Source organism: Macadamia integrifolia, chromosome 6 (assembly GCF_013358625.1).
Source record: "Macadamia integrifolia cultivar HAES 741 chromosome 6, SCU_Mint_v3, whole genome shotgun sequence".
Taxonomy (NCBI): domain Eukaryota; kingdom Viridiplantae; phylum Streptophyta; class Magnoliopsida; order Proteales; family Proteaceae; genus Macadamia; species Macadamia integrifolia.
In genome coordinates, this window is record NC_056562.1 from 6,381,936 (window position 1) to 6,396,767 (window position 14,832).

The 14,832-nt window shown below is 40.6% G+C and overlaps 1 protein-coding gene across 1 annotated transcript in view; it reads left to right on the forward strand.

Annotated features, from left to right (window-relative positions):
• Window positions 1–14,832, forward strand: part of LOC122081699 (putative acyl-activating enzyme 19) — a 95,342-nt gene that overhangs the window by 65,129 nt on the left and 15,381 nt on the right. The window contains 2 exon segments of the mRNA XM_042648896.1: window positions 12,121–12,180; window positions 13,211–13,255. Coding sequence (XP_042504830.1) covers window positions 12,121–12,180; window positions 13,211–13,255 — 105 coding nt within the window.

Below are 14,832 nucleotides of genomic sequence, written 5' to 3' on the forward strand. Positions count from 1 at the left end.
TGAGGGGACAAACAACAATAATCCACAACATCAAATTCTAATTTTTGAAAACATTTTCTCTTGAAAGTTTATAGGAAAAAATGGTCATTTTCTACTCTAAGTTTGAAAATTCTCCAAGTCTAAAATATCCAACATGTAATCCTTCATATTGTCATCATTGTCGGGGGGTGACAAAATTCGGTGTCTACAACAAGTATTTATTATACTTACCTCTATGATGTCAAAATGAGTGCCTAAGCCTTAAGGTCATCCACTATCTTTCTACTCCTGTCAAAGAAGAATGAAGCTCACCGCTACAGGAGCAAACTCACTGCTGCTGGAGCAAAATGGTTGCCTAGATCAGTGGTTCTTCCTTGTTCCTTGATTCCTTCTCAAAGCCCTTTCTTAAAACCCTTGACAAAATCCAAACCCTGTTTGTGAATTGTGTTTTTGTATTGTTTGTTTTGGTTATTTTTGGTGGAGTAAAGCTGATCCCATACATCTCAAGTGTTAACAAAATCATACACCTACCCATAAAAAATCTATATTTGGAATCTTCATCAAATAATTTTAAAATATGTTTAAAAAAAAAAAAAAAAAACCATAAGGCGCCACTTCACGTAAGGCGGAGCATTGCCTTACCATCTCTAGACTGCATCAGCTCCAAGGCGCTAGTAAGGCGAAGTCCATTTAGGAGCATAAAGTCTCAACATGCTGATTTCTTGTTGCTAAAATTCTGTCTGGGTTGGACTGTTCTGATCTTCAGCTTGTCAAGAGTCAACTGTTAGCTGGTGAGAAGATCCCCTCTATCAATGAGGCATATTGCAGAATTTAGCATATTGTGTCCCCTTCTCTGGCTAAACCTGAGTCCAGTGTCTCTTCTAAGGATTCATCTGCTTTTGTGGCTAATATTGGTAGCCGTGGTCGTGGTAATTTCGCTCTTGGTCCAGCTATTTGAATTGATACTCTCAATTTATTACTGATTAGTGGTGGGCCCCCATGGCCAGACAAACGCGTTAAGTCATTTGGGTAAAACCTCATGGGTAGGCAAACGAGCCCTAGTGGGTTGACTCTATATATAGACAGTGGGTTGGCTATATATATAGAAAGTAGGTTTTAGAAACCCATTTATTGCAACCTAAAAAAACGTGGGAGAGGGGGAGAAGGAGGAGAAGAAACTCGGCCACTTCCCCTTGGTTGTCGACACTTCCTTAGGTAAGGGAGTTTTCTCCTACTTCTTTCCTCTTCATTTTTGGGTTTGGGTAGACCTAGGTTTCGAGGTTTTGCTAGGTTGGTGCAGTACACCTCAACCCCAATGACCATAACCAACTAGGGTAGTGTGCATTGCACTCCTCTGTACTCTTCTCGAGCTCCAAAGAGTGTTTTTCTAGGCTCCGGAGCCATTTCAGCTCAAACTTGGGCTTTAGGGTTTTGGTCAAACAATCAACGTAACTCCTGATTGGCTTGGTGGAATTATGATCAGCTAGACCCTAATAAAAGGTGGAGTGACCCTCTACAAACCACACAGAACCAAATATGGTCATAGGATCCGGGGTGGTTCAGATCTGAAGTGAAGAACACTTTCTGAACTGTCACCGGTAGATCCCACCGACACTTCCTGAACTGTCAATGGTAGATCCCACCAGTAGATAGGTGGATGATCCGAGGGAATAGAAGCTTTTGTTTGTACCACCGGTCAATCCCGTTGGCAAATTAGACATCTGCTGGTGATATTTGACAGTGGATGATCTCAGTGACATAATTGAAATTAGCTACTGTATAGGTCTCCGGTTGATCCCACCGGTTGATCGGTCATCGACCGGTGTGACCTATTAAACTGTTCTTAAGTCCAATTTTGGGACTTCTTGGGGACTTTTTTGGGGACCCTTTAAGACATATTTTTAACACTTTCCACACTTGTAATTAGGCCAGAGACAATCACTTCCGATGAGGTCTAGCGAGGTTACTTCGGGCATTCATCTTGGGGATTTTTCACCTAGTCAGCAGACGAGGTGAAATGTTCTACTATATAGAACTGATGCATGCCATTATATACACTTGTTGTAAATTAATAATCTCATGTATGCTTAATTTGTTATTACTTTCAACTGCTTTCATGTGAAATTTCTATTGTGGTTGCTATGTGTGAATGGGTGGGATCCGATGTGGCCGAGGGGGGTGCCATGGTTGCCACGTAGCTTTAATTACCATGCATTGTGTGTATATTAAGCTAAGCTCGAAATGGGTTGCGGTGTGGTTGTGGTTGATTCCGGTACGTACCATCATCGCCATAGTATATTGTAAATTGTTAGATCTAGGCTTGGAAATGGGTTGCAGTGTGGCCGAGGTCGATTTCAGTACCATATTCGCCATACAAATTGTATCGTTGTGAAAGGTCATATATATTACATATGCTTAGGATGAATTACCTTGTGCTATGACCCATTGCCAACAGGGAGATAGGTGTTGGATAACCCATAGTGGTAGGTCTGGTGAGATTTTCAGAATACCACTTCCGCGGTACGATGTGATTGTTGCCGGAGGTGGACCGAGCCCAAGTGATCGATGTAGAATTCTGGGACCGTGGTGCTAGGACAGGGTTATCAGGGGTTTGCTAGGTGGCTGAGGGCGCATTTTGGGACCAACAGGCTTCTATTTGCAAGTAGGATTTGTATCACTGGGTGATCGAGGACAATTCCGGGACCGGGGATACTGCCTAATGTGTTGTAGCTGCACTATACAATGACTTAATTGTTTGCTAAGTGGATAATAAAATGAATTGCATCATGTACCGTATTATGGACTATATGTGTTTGCTTGCATGTTTCCCATCCCTCACTGAGCTTAGTGAAGCTCACACAACGTGTATGTCCCTTTTTAGATTATGATGTAGGTACGGTGGTACCAATGAGTGGCGACACTTTCTCTTTCATGGCCGAGTACAATGGGGACTGGTGGAATCCAGAAGCCAAGGAAGCATGTTGAGGGTTGTGCTTGTGATGACTGTGCTTACAGTGCACCATGAGTGGGGACTTGTGCTATCCATTATCATTTCTGTATGGTTGAATGTTAAACTTGTGAAGCATTATGATATATTTCTTAATGTACATATTGACAAGATAAACATGGTTTTGTAATATATATCATCTTTAGACTTCCCCAATATAAGGATCATTTATTATATCTTATATTCCACTGCATCTGATTTTAGCATGATTCTTGATTTGTGGATTGTGAGTGTAAGGTACTGCTTCCGAGATCCTGGTAGGTCTTGTAGGATGATGGTAAGAATCCTAATCACATCTCCGGTATTATAAGGAATGGGGTGTGACACAAACTGATATGATCAATCAACTCCTCAAATGAGTTAAGCAACTTGACTTTAGACTCTTTAACCAAATGAACAATTATAACTTGGACTGTCTTTGGTATAGTTTAAATTTATGTTTATCTGACAAACTATACCTTGGGCTCTCTTTGGTATAGTTTAAATTTATGTTTATCTGACACAAACATAAATAGAGGCGTTTGGTATGATTTTACGACCCCTATTTCTAATTAATATAAATCAATATACCAATTAATTTATAAAGAGGTTGGAAGATATTTATGATTTATTGGGATAAGAGATTGTTGTTGGTTATGTGGTAAACCGTTAATGAGCACTTGTTGTAATGGCTCAAAACTAACAGTAAAGGGTTATTTTACATATTTTTATAAAATACCTTCACATTAAACGTTAAAGTCCTACCTTTGTTGAAACCCTCTAGGAGAACATCCAACAATTAAACACCCTACCGAAATGGAACCTTTCTCCGCTTGCAATTCTGACTAATTCACTTGTGGAAATGCCATTTTAGAGTTTTAGATTTCACTAGGTTTTAGTCTTTTTGATAAGTAGGGCGGAGATTAAGTGAAGCTCAAAAGTTTTAAGAATCGGAGGATAGAACTTATTAATACTTGCAAGGAACTGATCTCGGTTTCAATATATTAGTCCCTCTTTTGTGATCCAATTTTGGCTGGGAATTCTCATTGACATTGGTGGTTTCTGCTCATATCTTCATCTGGCGTTCCGATTTATCCATCTGGGTCCTCTGATTCTTTCGCTGAAATTCAGAGCAAGACTCGTCTAATGCCCTTACATTTGCAAGTACAAGTGTTCCTGCTTCTCGTCCGTTCTGTCCACTGCCATTCTCTGTAGGTAGTGAACCTGTTTGATTCTGGCCTCAAATCCCGTTTGACAACGAGCAAGCGCAACCTGCTTTTGGTGCCAATTGGACACCATTCAAGAAGCCCAGAAACTCCGAAGATATCCCCTCGAATTCCTTCTCAAACCCACCTGCAAATCCAAGAATGCCGCCTCCGCCAGTGTCAAACCCTCCTGTTCCTAGAGGCATAAGCAGGATGTTCTTCAATACCTGTCCTTGCGCAAAATTCTTTGTTGGGATCTGTCCTGATGGGGACAACTGCAATTTCTCTCATGGGGTTGACGATTTGAGGATGCCTCTACAGTCTACCCAACTGAGAGGAAATCCTTGCTTCCAGAGCCCGTGAGGAAGAAAGAGCCGTTGGGCTGCCGCTGGGCTTTGGGATGAAGATCGGAGAATAATCACTATGCTCAAGCTCTGCAAGAAGTATTGTAATGGGGAGGAGTGCCTATATGGGGATTGGTGTAATTTTCTTCTCGAACATCCAACTAAGTTCAGGGACGATCCTGGGAGCTTTAGGGAGAGTTCTGTAATCAGCATTGGGATTACAGATTCTCCTGGGAATAATGGAAATGGGTCTGATCATCAACAGGAAGTTAATGGGTTTGTAAATTCTGGTGCTGATGCTAATCGGATCAATCTGAAGCCTGTATATTGGAAGACAAGAATCTATATCAAGTGGGAGACGAGAATTTTTTTACTTTGCAGTAGATAAGGGTGTCAATTTGGTACCCTGATACCGAATACCGATATCAAAATTGTACGGTTTTGGTATGACAAAATGGTATTAATCTTGGTATGGTACAGTATCGCCATTTAAGATAAAGCCGTTCAGTATGTAATAAACTACCGAATTACCAACTATATATTGTGCCTAAATTGTATTCTTACCGAAGAAATTCCATATTTATACTGAATAAAAAACATATTGAGCTGGTATTGTATCAATATTGAAATGTAGGAATTTTTCTCAGTATGGTGCGTTTTCAGTATTGATTCTTGGCCTGTTGTACTGTACTGAATACCGAATACTGAATACCATACCGGTTGACACCCTTAGTAGTAGATCCCACCGTTGTGTGGGTCCCTACGTTAAAAAATAGATGCATTTCCTACAAAGCACATCTTTAATATGATACTTAATGTTACATAATATATTCTGCACTAGACATACCAAACCTATTTTGCATTATATATTCTGCAGTAGCAACAACCAAACGATTACTGTTTATAACCCAGAACCTATTATCATCATTGATTATTCATAGTTAGGTAATATACATAAATATAAACTGTGCCAAAGAGAGCCTTGATTACCTTCATGTTACCTAAACAAAAACTAACGTAAACTGATGAAATACTTGTTAAGAGTTTATGTAATAAGGGTTCTTTAAGAACTTGTTTATTGTCTAGTTGTCTTAAATTGTATTTTCTCTTTTTTGCCTTTTACCTCCTTAGGGAGTTGTATGTTATTTCCATCTTAGTAGTGAAGTAATATAGGTATGGTAGAGATCCTCTCTAACACATAACATTCTGTCTCCAGTACTCTTCTTCTCCTTCTCCTTCCACCTTATATAATCTTCTCTTCTCCTTTCTTACTCTCTTGTTCTATGTTAATCTCTACATTCTAACTATAATTACTGTTGTAAATTTGTACAAGGGTAGAATTGTCTATTAGGGGTATTTTAGTCTTGTACTCATAACTGTAATATTCTCTTCCATATTATAGATAGAGATGGCTTGTGTCCATTTCATACAAGTCATTATTCCTCCACCATGGTACCAGAGCAGAGATCCAAACCCTAACTCTAAACCTAACCTTTCTCTCTCTTGCCTCTCCCTTTCTCAACCTTAGATCCAGTATCTCCATTCCACCGCCTCTCTCTCTCGCCTTCTTCTCTCTTACCTCCCTCTCTCGGTGGTGCTTCTTTGAAGTCTAAACTACTGAGAACCTCTCTACCACATCTCCTCTCACTGTAAAGGCTCTCAGATCTCCTTTTCCTGATGATTTGAGAGACCTAGCCCCTTTTCTCCCCTTTATCGATTCATGGTTTTGACCCTAATCGATTTTTATGTTGTCAGGGTTTTGTTTTCCCTGATTTTTGCATCAATCTGTGTAGATGATGCCTTCATTTGGTATTGTTCACTTGCTATAGGGCCTGTGCTAGCCATTTTTCTATCTCATGCTCCCTACCTAGAGAAAATTGGCTATTTAGGGTTTTGAAACCCTTATCGATTTTTGGTTTTCAAGGTTTTCTCCTTGCGTTTTGGTGCTTTTGCTGCATGGAGTGGTTGTATTAGTTTGTTTCAACCATCACTGCAGCCTCTAGACTGGTAACAATGTCTGGTTCTGCGAGCTCGACTGCATCAACTGGTGGTGATAATCCGATGGTGACAACTTTGGCACCCTTCCCACATTTCGTCTGTGCTATCAAGCTTGATGGTACCGACTATCTTATGTGATCACGCTCGCCGTATCTCCATCAAATCATGTGGTTATTATGGGTATCTTATTGGAACCAAAAAGCACCCTGCCACTAGTATTAATATTGATAAATGGAAGTGTGCCAACTGCCAATTCTCTTGTTATAGCTTTCCTTGTCACCTCTATGCAGCCACATATTGCTTGTGGCTATCCTCTTTTGACTCCATTGCAAAGATATGGAAGTCAACATTGGACACGACTCCTAGATTGGGAATGATGCTCAGGTATTCGAATTTTTCCAGAAGGTTCACAATCTGAAGCAAAATAAGGGCTAACTTTGTCACAGTACTATTTTGAGTTTCGAATTCTGTGCATGAGTTAGACTTCTATGAGGAGTATGTTCCCACCACTCCAACTGATGTTACCGGCTTCTAGACACAGGAAGACAAGATCAGAGTCTGATATCCTGGCAGGGCTGAATGTGGAATACGACCTACTGCGGGCTCATGTTCTTCGTCGGTCTCCCTTTCTTACTTTGGAGCAAGCCTTCTTTATGACACAACTTAAGGACAACCGCCATAGTACTATGCTTCCATAGCCTATTAGCACTCCCATAGAGAGATCTGCTCTTGCCTTCGGTACTCAGTCCTAAAGTGTAGCCCCATGGGCTGGTGGTTCCTCTACTAGAGCACCTGTAAATTGCGACTACTGTGGTAAGGAGCATTATACCAAAAAGCACTGTTGGAAGCTTTCATGGCTGCCCTGTTGACACATTTGGCAAAGGTCGTGGTAATCCTGGTCAGGCCAACCATGTTGAGGTCTTCGACAATGACTTTGCATCAAGCATCTCAGCAGCTTCTCTATCATCTGATGAGCTTATTGCCTTTCAGTGTCTTCTAAATCATATGGAGCCTCTTGCATCTGCAACTACGAGTTCTGCTCACTCCACTCCATCAGATTTAGGTACCTATTTCATTGGTCATAGTATGTCTGTTCAATCCACCCCATGAAATTATCGACTCTAGGGGCATCAGATCACATGATAGGTTCTTTGGCTATTTTCTCTCAGTAAACTTCCTGCTCTGGTAATGGTAAGGTTAAATTGGCTAACGGGACTCATTCCACTATTTTGGGAAAGACCTCTGTTAGTTTTAATCCTACTTTATGTCTTTTGACTATTTTGCGTGTTCCATCCTTGTGAATTTATTGTCCATTAGTAGTCTCACTTCCAGTCTTAATTGTAAAATCACATTCTTCCCGTCTCATTGTGTTTTTCAGGACTTGGTGATAGGGAAACGATTGGCTTTAGTAGGGTGTGCGGTGGTCTGTATCTGCTTGATGATGACTCTTCTTCGGTCTCTAGTCAGGCTCTTTAAACATCTTTTACTTCACCTCCATCTCTGAGTTACTACAGTGGCACTGTCGGTTGGGACATCCTCCCTTGGGGACTTTAGCTAGGCTTTTTCCTTCTTTTAAGCATTGTAAGTTGAGTCAATTTTTTGTTAGCATGAGTATTGGCCAAACAAACTCGAATCACTTATTCTATTTCTGGTAATAAAAATGTTACTCCTTTTTCATTGATACATTCTGATATTTAGGGTCTATCACGTTATGTGTCTATAAATGGTTTTCAGTGGTTTGTTTCTTTTATTGACAGCCATTTTCGCTCAACTTGGGTCTATATGATGCAATCCAAGGGAAAGGTTTTTCATCACCTTCAGCAGTTTCCCCATATGGTGCAGACCCAATTCAATGCTACTATTAAGATTCTTCGAAGTGACAATGGCCGCGAATACTCAAAGGGTCTTTTTAGGCATATCTTTTCGCTCTCTTATGTTTGAGATGCATGCTCCTCCCCAATATTGGAGTGAAGCAGTTCTCACTGTCGCTCTTTTGATTAACCGAATGCCTTCTCGGTCCTTGACTTCCGCTCCCATCTGGATCTTCTCCAGGGTTCTGTTGCTTTTCCTATTCGTCCCAAGGTATTCAGTTGTGTCTGTTATGCTTGTGATCATCATCCTCATTGGAAGTTTGATTCTTGCGGTATTTGATGCATTTTTTCTGGGGTACATTGTCACTCATAATGGCTATCAGTGTTATCACCCTCCCACTCGGCGTTTTGTGACTGAATGTTGTCTTTCACGAATCTGCATCTTACTACACTGCCCCACTGCTTCAGGGGGAGTGTTCTTCAACAGTGGAAGATGTGCTGCCTCTTGAACTTAATACACTGGCATATGTTATCTCTGTCGATGTTCCATTTCAGGGGGAGACTGACACTCCTACTCGAACTCGGCCTTGGCTAGAGATGTGTGTTTATTGTCACAGATAGCAGACCCAAATCACTGCACATCCTACACCTACTCTACTATGCCAATCATCTCCTCTCGAATCTGGTTAAGTTCCCTTGGACTCAAGTAATTCTCTTTCCCCTTCTATTGATGTTTCAGTTGTTATTGTTGACCCTCCTCTTGAGTTTCCTATTGCTGTTCGCAAAGGCACTAGGTCCTACACTTTACATCCTATTGCTAAACTTGTTACTTATGACTCACTTTCTCCATCTTACCATAATCTATTCCCCATACCTGGTAGGAAGCGAGTGCATACTCACAATAGTAGGCAACTATGGTTGAGAAGATGCAGGCTCTAAGGAAGAATGATACTTGGGATCTAGTGTGTCTTCCCTCACAGAAGAAGGCAATTGGTTGTAGGTGGGTCGTCACAGTTAAGCAGAAGGCTGATGGTACACTAGAACATTACAAGGTTAAACTTGTTGCCAAGGGCTTCACTTAGACTTATGGGATTGACTACCAGGAGACATTTGCTCCAATGGCTAAGATGAACACAATCTGTGTTATCTTATTCTATGTTGTTGACTTACGTTGGGACCTTCAACAACTGGATGTGAAGAATGCATTCCTTCATGGGGAACTTGAAGAGGAGTGTATACGGACATTCCTCCTGGATTAGCTTGCTTTTAAAATCAAAGGAAGGTGTGCAAGCTGAAGCGTGCATTATATGGGGCTGAAGCAATCCCCTCGTTCTTGGTTCGGGTGGTTTCACAAGGCTATGATTGTTATAGGCTACTCTCAAAGCAATGCCGACCACCCCACACTCTTTTCATCAAGAGATCTGGTGGAAAGATTGCTATCTTGATCATCTATGTAGATGATAACGTTGTTACAAGTTAGGACCTTACAAAGAATACTAGCCTCAAGAAGTACCTGGGTGATGAATTTGAGATTAAAGATCTTAGACAACTTCATTACTTGGTATTGAAGTTGCCAAGTCTTCTCGTGGAATCTACTTGCCCAGTGAAAGTATTTTGCTTGACCTTCTTTCTGAGACAGGTATGCTGGGGTGCAAGCTGGAAGATACTTATTGATGCTAATGTTCACCTGGGTAGCAAGGAAGGTGATCCTATGGATAAGGGGAGATATCAATCTTTCTCATACATGCCTCGATATAGCATTTGCTGTTAGCTTGGTTAGACAGTACAAGCATGATCCTTACTTGGCAGACATGGAAGCCATGCTGCACATTCTCCATTACTTAAAATCTGCCCTAGGACGTGACATCCTTTTTTTCTCCTCATAATCACATTCAGGTCGAGGCCTTCAAGGATGTTGATTGGACAGGCTCACCTGATGATTGTAGGTCTACCACTGGCTATGGCACTTTTGTTGGTGGTACCCTTGTTACCTGGTGAGGCGAGAAGCAAGCAGTTGTTGCCCAATCTAGTGCTAAAGCAGAGTTCTGTGCTATGGCCCATGGCATTTGTGAGCTTCTGTGGCTTCATAGTCTTCTCACAGATTTGGTTGTCCTTGCAACTCTTCCTATGAAGCTATTTTGTGATAGAAAATCTTCCATCAGCATTGCTCACAACCCAATCCAGCATGAGCGAACCAAACATGTGGAGATTGATTGGCACTTAATCAAAGAGAAACTGGATATGGGTCTTATCACTATGCTGTTTGTTCCTAGCAGTGAACAACGGACTGATGTATTTATTGAGGGTCTTTGATGTAGTAGCGCTTTGATGGATCGACCCAAACCCGCTGCAAAGCCTGGACCAAGAACCAGATCCAGTTTGGGATCAACGTTACTGATTTGGGGAATATTTTAATCTTTTATTTTTGGGTAGTTTCCAATTTGAGTCCTGCTTTGTTTCTAATTCTATTAGTCTAGGTTTTTGGAAATTTTATTTTTATTTTAGTCTCAAGACTTTAATTAGGAGGCTTTAATTTTAGTTTAGTATAAATTAAGCATGTAACCCAAGTTTTGGGGTTATTGAATGAGTAATGAATTGAATGACTTGTGGCCAAAGCCTGCATGGCTGTGCTCTCTTCCCCCCACCCTTTCTACTCTCCGAGAATTCCCCCTTCTTCTAGCCGACCTCTCTCTTTCTTATTTTCTGGTTCTTTCCCAATCTTTGTTCTGGACAGAAATTGCAAATTCTCTCCTGTCTTTCTTTCTCTTCCTGAATTTCTTTCCTGGATCCCTCGCTGGGAAGTGTCCCTCTAACCCCCCTCCCCTCTTCTTCTTCTTCATTTCCTGCTGTATTTTCTCCTCATCTGTAATTACTCTGTTTCTGGTGACAGTTACAGACCTACATAAGTTCACTGATCTCCTTCGTGTTTGACCTGCGTAGGCTGAAGCTTTGGTCAAAGGTTACCTTCCCTTGGGTGACTGAAACCCTAGGAGTTTGGCCGCTGTTAAAGCTCCTATAGTGAGAATTGAAGTCATAACCAGATCTGGTCTGTGAGCCTTCGCCCAGATCTGCTCCAAGCAATTAATATGAACACATTATCTGATTACAAGGTCTGTTGTTGGATGTTTCTAAGAGGCTGAAGGGTTAGGAACTTAAACCCCTAAATCTTGTTTGGTTTGTAGTCCTATTGATGAAGATATCTCACCTGAATCGACTTGAGTTTCCCGCCTCTTTCCTTGGCTGGAGGTTGAAGACGACTCATGTTCTTCTCCTTATCTGAAGTAATTAATGTCCTTAACCCCACCAATCAGATTGCCCTTTCTTTCCTTAGTATTTTACACCTTGCCACTGAATTTTGTCCATTCCAAGATTATCCTCTCTCATCATACGAGCCCATCTTTCTTTCATTCTTTTAGTCTCCCATATTAATGACCCTCTCTTTCTCCCATCTGCCATTGAGTCTTGCCCCTTCCTAGTTTACCCTTAGCAAATAAATCTAAACCCTTCCATAACCTTTGTACTTTAATTACCTATAGTTCCAATTCCGACCCTGAACAATACATAAATTCCCACGTGCCCACACTTCTAAACCCCCATTTAAACATTGGGAATTTCTGATTATTTACAAAAGTCTCATTCCACCTTTTTGAACTTCAATCTAATTACTGGGCTGCCACTGGATATTATCTTACCTGATACACTGCTTTACACATTTAATTTGTTATGAAACATGGATGGTAATTCTCATTTCTTCTATCTGTTAGATTCACTACCAGTGATTTGATGGTGTTATACAGGTAGTAACAGGGGGTCCACTATTTGCTGGAGCATGCACATCTTATGTCATTCCCTCTCAAGTAAGTTTTTTTTGATATAGGCATCTAACTTGTTTGTATTTTCACACTAACTCTAAGGCGCAACTAGGAAATACTCAATTTCCATGGTGATCCGTTCATTGCTGGATCTTTCATTAATTGAGATTAAGTTCTAATACAGCTAGGAAAAAAAGTGTAACAAGAGGCTTTTTTAAAAGAAAATCCAGAATATAGACAATCATTCCTCTTTATTTTTTTGAGGGTAAATAATTAGATTCATTGAAAACAGAGCAAAACCTACCAAATGATACAATCAACAACAACACGACCTCTCTCTCTTCCCAATCTTTCTAATTGACTACAATCATTACCCTGCTTTCGCTTTTTCCCCTTCGTGCTTCTATCAACATTCTTGTCATGATCAACTGGCTTTCTCATTTGAAAGAAGAGTTGCAGGCACTATTAACTCATATTTCCAGTACAAATAAGGTCCAGAGAGATAGATGGCCCTCCGTAAGGCCAGCGCCCTCCAAGAGGCAGCTCCCCTCGCCGGAAATGCTTCCTTGGCGGCTGGTTAGATGATGAGAAGAGATGTTTGTTAGGGTTTCCTCAAACCCTAACTGGATTTGACTTGGTTACCCTTGGATGGGCTTCCTTGCTTTGTTTTTAAGCCAATGTGGGCTTTTATGATGTACTGGACTTGTGAATCTTGAAGCCTTTTTGGGCCTTGGATGTTGAATGGGCTTCTTAGCTCCTGTCTTTTGTCCATGTGGGCTTTAGTTGCCCTTTTAGGGTTTGTTTCCCCTTTCAGGGCTGTAATCTCCCTCCCCCTATTCTTTAATGCATTTATTTACTCACCCAAAGAAAAAGAAAAGAAAAAAAAAGAGGTCCACGACTAAAAATAATTTTTTTTCTTTAGTAATTATCTAGATTCTAGATTCTAGAGTCAGATCCAGCAACCATGGTTATCAATTTGCATATTGCATACTGTATCCTACTTTACATATCAGGGATTTTGTACTTAACTATGCTGTAAGATCGCTGATACAATGAATCTTCCGTTCCTTGTTAGGTGCTTATATGTTCTAGAAACGGAAGCGTGTATTCATTTGAGTTGGTAAGCTCTCAGACTCATGTACGATTATGATGAATCCATTGTCCTTGTATAAAGTTTTGGAAGTTAATATCCTTTACTCATGTATGGTTATGATGAATCCATTGCCCTTGTTGCTGCTGCAACATCTTCTTCCTCCTCTTTTTCTTCGTCTTCTTTGGTGGCATGCCAAAAATGAAAAAAATTTCACTGCTCAGTCTTCTCCAGGGATTAGCTGATTTACTTCCCTGAAGGACAATTGATCTATAGTAGGTAGGGAAGGGGAGTGAGAAAATAGTTATCGATGGGGAAGAAATAGAAGAGAGAAGAGACATCAACAAGGGAGAAGCGAGAGAGAGCTACAGAAAACCCCTTCTACTATCATTGATTCATTGACCAGAGTTGGTTGGCCTGTAATTCTTAGGCCATAGCCTATCATATTTGTTCAGCCAATCCAATGCATGTCCACACTTGATGGATGGATTTGGCCTGAATGTCTAAACGTATATGATGCAGGAAATCACAGAAGTGGCTTATTTTAGTGCAAATAAGGTTTGGGTTAAGTTAAATATGTGTTGGGCCTTTGGTCCAATGGGTTCTCATTGTAATGAGCTTATAATATGGGTATCAGTTAGGATTACATTTTTTATGTTGTTAGTTATTGGAGGTTTAGGGCCCGTTTGATAACGCTTCTGCTGTTTCTGTTTCAAGAAACGGCAGAAATAGAAATTGCTGTTTCTGAAAACAGAAACAGGTAAGAAGGGTGTTTGATAATTCTTGTTTCTGTTTTGTTTCTAGAAACAGAAACGGGTAAGAAGGTGTTTGATAAATTCTATTTCTGGGAACATTTCTGACAGAATATGATGTTTATAAGAAATTTTAATGAAAATAATTCCACTTTTGTTACTTTCTTCAGAAACTCATGACCCTTCATTTTAATCATACATACAACTACCAATTTCCTTATCTCGAATTTACATCATAATTTTACGAAACAAGAAATGTCAACCAATAATAGTAGATTAAAATGCAAATATTCCCATGTTTATGCCATATGTCTTACAAGTTCCCAATAGTCTAGGTAGTGGAGGGCTGGTCACCTTTGTTGCTAGAGATGGTGATGGAGATATTTCATCTTCCATGATATGGGAACTCTCTCTCTCTCTCTCTCTCTACCACAGAAATTGTAAAATTCTAGAAATCAAATCAACAGAGAGAGGTTTTTCCTTAAAAGGAACGTCTACAAGCATTCTGATTTGGGTTAATTTTCTAGGAGACGGCCATTAAAGCTATAAAAAATGCTGCTGAGAAGCTCTTCTACCCCTATTCTTGGGTCCCTGCTCTGCTCCTCCAAGACCCCAAACAGGGATTTTGAGAATAGCTCCAGTAACAACAACAACAACAACAAACACACATCTAGCTCTGATAATACTCTGAAGAAAATCTCGTTCTCTCATGGTGGGTGCCCTCATTTCAGTGCCTTCTCCTGCAACTCATCTCCAATTTCACACTGTTGTGACCTTCTCTGACTCCGAACATGAACCCAATTGTACTAGCGCAAGAGGCTTTTGAAAGGGCCTGATCCGATGGCAACTTAGAAG